At 46.1% G+C, this 6,305-nt stretch overlaps 1 protein-coding gene across 1 annotated transcript; it reads left to right on the top strand.

Annotated features, from left to right (window-relative positions):
- Positions 1 to 316: 316 nt before the first annotated feature.
- On the top strand, positions 317 to 6,068 carry LOC103184801 (sulfotransferase 1A1-like). Its single transcript, XM_007903011.2, has 8 exons — positions 317 to 641; positions 2,524 to 2,649; positions 3,099 to 3,196; positions 3,434 to 3,560; positions 4,208 to 4,381; positions 4,654 to 4,748; positions 5,051 to 5,306; positions 5,879 to 6,068. Exons 1-8 carry the CDS (start codon positions 497 to 499, stop codon positions 6,013 to 6,015), a joined length of 1,158 nt encoding a protein of 385 aa, XP_007901202.2. The 5' UTR covers positions 317 to 496; the 3' UTR covers positions 6,016 to 6,068.
- Positions 6,069 to 6,305: the final 237 nt, after the last annotated feature.

Consider the following 6,305-nt stretch of genomic DNA (forward strand, 5'->3'; position numbering starts at 1 on the left):
CTCCTGACTTGGGGGCGAGAGCGTGAGCGACTGAGCCAAGGACTGAAAGAGAGACTTAGAGAGAATGAGACGGACTGAGCCATAGACAGAGAGTGAGCTAGAGAGAACAAGAGGGACTGAGCCACAGACAGAGCGAGAGGGATTGAGCCAGGCTGGGAGGACACAAATGTCAATTTTAATTGGTTGGTTGGTATGGTTATGTTCCTGGTATTTCACAATGATTTTTGTAAACAGGTCTTGCGTGTGAGCTGCATTCTCCAGTTCGGGCCTGAACAATAAGATAAGAGAGTGAGTCAGAGTTTGTTGTTATCTCACCTTTGTACTTGCATAAATCTGTCCTCACCCTCTGCTCAGGCAGTCCATCTCCACTGACGTATCCACTCCGAGGGAAACTACCAGATTTAAAGAAATCTGCGCTGAAGGAATCTGTGAGTCAGTGTCTCTCAGTCTCACTCTTTCAGTCACTCTCTCTGTTTCTGTGTCTCTCTCTTGGACAATGGATCTGTCAGTGATCAGGAAATCACAGCTGATCCCGTTCCGTGGAGTTCCTCTCCCAAATTATTTTCTGAAAAACATGGAAAAGGTTGGAGAGTTCGAGGCGGATAAGACTGATGTTCTGATCGCAACCTACCCGAAGGCAGGTCAGTACATTTCTCTTTTACTCTCTGGTTCCCTGTCTATCTCAGGGTGGACGTTAAAGTACTCCACACCGCTGACGGGAAAGAGAATGGGAAAGAAAGACTCCTTAATGGCCTTGCTCTAATTTTAAGATGATGGCGCCTTGTTCTGAATTTCCCCAAACAGAGAAATTGGGTTCTCTGTATCTACCCTATCGAATCCCTTTATTATTTTAAACACCTCAATCAGATAGATCACCACTCAACCTTACACACTCAAGGGAATACAGACCCAAGTTTATGCAACATGTCCTTATAACTTAAGCCTTTAAGCCTTAGGTGTCTCAACCATGCCAGAGTCAGTCACTCATTCCTGGTTATCTCCAATGCTCGGTAACTGGGATGTCGAATCTGGTTCTGTCTACACTGCAAGAACTACAATGTCGACAGCTGCTCTTTAAGCGATTAACTCCTTTCCTTGTCTTAGAAATTTACAGAGACTCGAGGATACAGATGGTCAACACAACAGCTCTTTATTAAGACCTAGTAAACAGCCGGTTATGATCTACATGGTCTTTCCCCTTTAGAATCTTAGAGACAGCAGAGACAGCAATCATATCGCCTCTCAATCTTCTCTTTTCCAGCGTCAACAAGCCCAATTTACTCATCAATCATTCATTATAGTCCAGTCCCACTTGTCACATCCCACCAATCAGAGAATGTTCCTTTTATCCCTCCTCTCTGTTTCCTGCCTCCAAACCAATTTCCAACCACGTCGCAAGGTTACCTCCAATTCCATGCGCTTTCATCTTTGCTAATAACCTCCTGTGTGGAACTTCATCAAATGCCTCCTGAAAGTCCATGTAGATGACATCCATAGACACTCTCTTATCCACCATATTAGTGACCTCCTCAAAAAATTCAATTGGATTCCTCAGACATGACCTACACTTCACAAATCCATGCTGACTCCCTTTGCTTAGCTCATACTTGTCTAAGTGCTCAGTCACTCTGTCCCCAACGAGAGATTCCAGTAACTTCCCCATGACTGAAGTTAAGCTGACAGGTCTGTAGTTACCTGGTTTCTCTCCCCCCTTCTTAAATAATGGGATGATATTTGCAATTTTCTAATCCAAGGGCACCATACCCAAATATATAGAGCTTTGGAAAATGATGATTAGCACATCTGCAATTTTCTCTCCAATTTCTTCTAATACCCTGGGGGTGGAATCCATCCGGTTCTGCAGATTTATCTATCTTTAGTCGCATTATTTTCTCCATTACCATTTTTAATTTATATTAAATTAATTTAGTACTTCTCTTTGTCAAATGGCTCTGTTTCGTTAGGATTCTGGGGAAAAACCTCAGATTATCTTAGTTAATGATTGACTTGACAATCCCAATATCGGTGAAACAGTTGTAGAATCATTTATACACACAGTACATAAGCATTAATTAACAGAAAAAATATTACCCGTTCCAAGCTCTGGTCAGCAGCCCAGACCTTGAGGTCACCAGGACCTCAGTTCTACTGTGTTGCAACTGCCTTTATACCCGGAGACTTTATACCCTGAGATGAAAATCTTAACGCCTATTGCTTATTTTCCCAGTATTCAACTTCTCTTAATTTATTATTAAATCATAAAGCTTTTCTATCTCATCTCTAGTGCCTGTTAAATCATTAAGGTGAGTCAGCGCCTGTTTGTGTGACGTCGCTGTATGCAATTGGCTGCCGGGTTTCGCCCACAAAATACACAGCCACAACACTTTACAGTTTTTCTTATGAATCGCTTTTAGATGTCTCGATGATGTTATAAGGTACTATATCAAATGCAACCTTTATTAGGGTATTATTGGTATTAATAATAACAATTATGTTAATGTTACTGTCTCTGGCTGGGATCAGGCACGACCTGGATGCAGGAGATAGTGGACTGTGTGCTCCATGGAGGGGATGTGAGGCAGTGTGAACAAAGCCCCATCCATTACCGCAGCCCCTTTCTTGAAGCCTCCTACCCAGGAATACGCACTGGTCAGTCTGCCCTGCTTGTCCTCTTGTAGTCTGTTTCTCTCTGTCTCTCTCTTGCTGCCTATCCCTCTCTGTCTCTCACTCTTAGTCTCTGTGTCACTCCCTCTCTGTGTCACGTTCTCTGTCTCACTCACTCTCTCTGGCTGTTTCTCTATCTGTGTTTCACTCACACTCTCTGTGTGTCTCCCTCTCGCTGTCTCACTCTATGTCTCTGTCTCAGTCACCCTCTCTTTGTCTCATTCACTCTCTTGTTGTGTCACTCACTCTCAATCACTCTCTCTGTGACTCACTCTCTCTCTAACTCACTCACTCTAACTCACTCACTCTAACTCACTCACTCTAACTCACTCACTATCTTGTGCTCTCTCTCTCTCTCTGATTCACTCACTCTCTTGTGCTCTCTGTCTGTCTCTCGCTCTCTCTGTCTCACTCACTCTCTCCGTCTCTCTCAGGGCTAGAATTACTTGCTGAGATTCCATCTCCAAAACCGATTAAGACGCATCTCCCGTTCCAGCTCATTCCCACATCCTTTCTTCAAAAACAGTGCAAGGTAAACATCTCCCCTTGCTCCCTCCCTACTCCCTCCACCTCTCACACTCTGTCTCTCCTTTCTCACACTCCATCTCTCTCACACTCTCCTCTCTGTCTGACTCTCCTGTCTCACACAGACTCTTTCTCCTTTCTCACACTCCTTCTCCCACACTCTCCTCTGTCACACATAGACCTTCTGTGCCTCTCTCTCACTCTCTGTCTCACACACCCTCTCTCCGTGTCTCTCTCTCACTAGATCATTTATTGCGCTCGAAACGCCAAGGATAATGTGGTTTCGTCTTTCCACTTCGACCGAATGAGCAAGTTGAAGCCGGATCCCGGGCCCTGGGAGGAATTTTTACAGAAATTCCTGACGGGAAATGGTCAGTTCTTCCCACGTGGGTGGTGGTGAGGTACTCTCGTTCCATCCCTCTCTCCATCTCTCCGTCTCTCTCTATCTCTTTCCATTTCTCCATCTCTTTCCATCTCTCCCCATCCCCGTGGAGTCCTGTAGCTCAGTGGTTAGAGTACTCGTTTTGCAAGCGAGAGACCTGAGTTCAATTCCAGGCAGAGGGCGAAACCTTGGGCAAGTTTCCTTACTCCACACGCCTAATAATAATCCCTCCAAAAAACAAAAACAATAATTAAATTGGTCATTTTCAATCTACGACTGTTTGTGGGACATTGCTGTGCGCAATTGGCTGCCGCGTTCGCCCACAAATATACAGTCAATTCACTTTACAGTGTGTTCTGTGAAACGCTTTGGGACGTCCTCCCGACGTGAAAAGCGCTATATCAAAATGCAAGGATTATTATTATTATTATCTCTCCATCTCTTTCCATCTCACCATCTCTTTCCATCTCTCCATGTCTTTCCATCTCTTTCCATCCCTCCATCTCTTTCCATCCCTCCATCTCTTTCCATCCCTCCATCTCTTTCCATCCCTCCATCTCTTTCCATCCCTCCATCTCTTTGTGTCTCTCTATACACGTAACAACTTTTTAAACACGTGTTTCCTCCCCTGTTCAGTCATGTATGGGTTGTGGCATGATCACGTGAAGGGATGGTGGGAGCAGAGAGGAAACTTTCCCATTCTCTACATGTTCTATGAAGACATGAAGGAGGTAAAGACTGGGGTCGGAGGTCACAATGTTTCAGATCCTCTAACACACACACACTGCCGGTCCACACTCCCAGGTCAGGGTTAGATCCAACCACTGACCATACATTGTCCCAAACGCAGCCGAAGCCCTCGTCCATGTGTTTATCACTTCCCGCCTCAACTGTTCAAATGCATTCCTCTGTAATCTCCCCCCAAAATCCAGTAAGTCCAAAACTCCACCACCCGCAAACTCACCCCCATTAAACTCCATACCTCCATCACACCAGCCTCACCAGGATCCACTGGCTGCCTATCACTGAACGATTTCAAAATCCTCACACTCATTTTCAAATCCCTTCATTCCTCTGCTCAGCTGGCTCCGGCCTGGACATCCCTCATGCCCCGAGTTCCACCATCAGTGGCCGCACTTACAGCCACTGCATCCGGAAACTCTGGAACACTCCCTCTGTTGGTCTATTGCTCCCCCTTGTCCCCTCCTTCCCTATCTTCAGATCACACCTGAAGACCTTCCTCTTCAACTATCTTTACAGTCACCTCTCCATGGTTTGGTGACGTGCTCCACCACTGTCAAGCTCACTGGGACACAACCCTGCGTGAGGGACGCTATATAAATGCAAGTTATTGCTCTCTCTACATGTCTGTCCACATCCCAGGGGAAGAGAAGGCAGTTTCTCTCTCCCAGTGTTTTGGCCAATAATCCTGCAGATTGAGGACTCTGGCTCCCTGGTTACTGCTAATTTGGTGATTAGCTACCAAATTGGCCTGTGTTGTTGCTCACTAAATCTAAATCGGCCAGCTTATTTCACTGCCCAGTTTCGCAACAAGACCCGAGGCGAGAAATCAAGCGGGTGGCTGAGTTTCTGGGCAAGGAGCTAGGCAGCAAGGAACTGGACACCATCGTTGCTCACACCAGCTTCAACGCCATGAAGCTCAACCCAATGACCAACCATTCAAATGTTCCACTTGATGTGTTGGACCAAAGAATATCTTCATTCATGAGGAAAGGTGAGAGGATGCGTCTTAGATCATGATGGTACACAAGGAATCAGTGTCAGCCTATGGCTCAGTCAACTCACTTGCTCTCTCAGTCTGTTGCTCAGTCCCTCACTCTCTCTCTTGTCTCAGTCTTTCAGACTTTGGCTCAGTCGCTTGTGCTCTCGCTTCTGGTTGTGAGTTTGAGTCCCTTGTCAGGATTTTGAATCACAGTCTAAGCTGACACTGCAGTGCTGTGGGAGAAAGCTCCACATTCTTGGAGAGACCTTAAACTCCACTCCCTGTCTGTGCCCTGTTCAGCACAGACATAAAAGATCTCCCATGGTGCTGCCAAGGGGAAAAGAGAGGAGAGTTTCTCTCTCTTCTCTCTCTCTCTCCGGTGTCCTGGATGACAATTGCCTAAATGGGACATTGCAGTGTGAAAACTGTCTGCTTTGTTTCGCCCACAAAATACACAGACACTACACTTTACAGCATATCCTGTGAAGCGCTTTGAAATGTCTTAGACGACGTGATTAGGTGCTGTGTCAAATGCAACGATTATAAATTGATTATTATTGTGACATTGAGCTCTGTCCTCACAGGCATTGTGGGAGACTGGAAAACACACTTCACTGTGGCTCAGAACCAGATGTTTGAGGAGGATTACTGCCGCAGGATGGTGGGGAGCACATTGCGTTTCCGGACAGAATTGAGTCCAGGAGACAATTGTCTGCAGTGATGTGTATTCCCTCCCGGAGCGCCTCCACCCACCCTATGCCCCTCCCTCCTGGAGTCCCTCCCCGTCACCCCCTCCCTCCCTCCTTAACATAACAAACATGTAGGAACAGGAGTAGGCCATTCGAGCCTGCCCTGCCATTCAATCATGGCTGATCTTCTAATCTAACTCCAGCTAATAACCTGACCCTGCCTTATCCCCATATCCCTTTTGCAATAAGAAATCTATCTGTCTCAGTGTTGAATATGTTCAAGGACTGAGCGTCAACAGCCCTTTGGGGTAGCGAGTTCCAT

The sequence above is a fragment of the Callorhinchus milii genome, unplaced genomic scaffold (genome assembly GCF_018977255.1).
Source record: "Callorhinchus milii isolate IMCB2004 unplaced genomic scaffold, IMCB_Cmil_1.0 Scaffold5, whole genome shotgun sequence".
Taxonomy (NCBI): Eukaryota; Metazoa; Chordata; class Chondrichthyes; order Chimaeriformes; family Callorhinchidae; genus Callorhinchus; species Callorhinchus milii.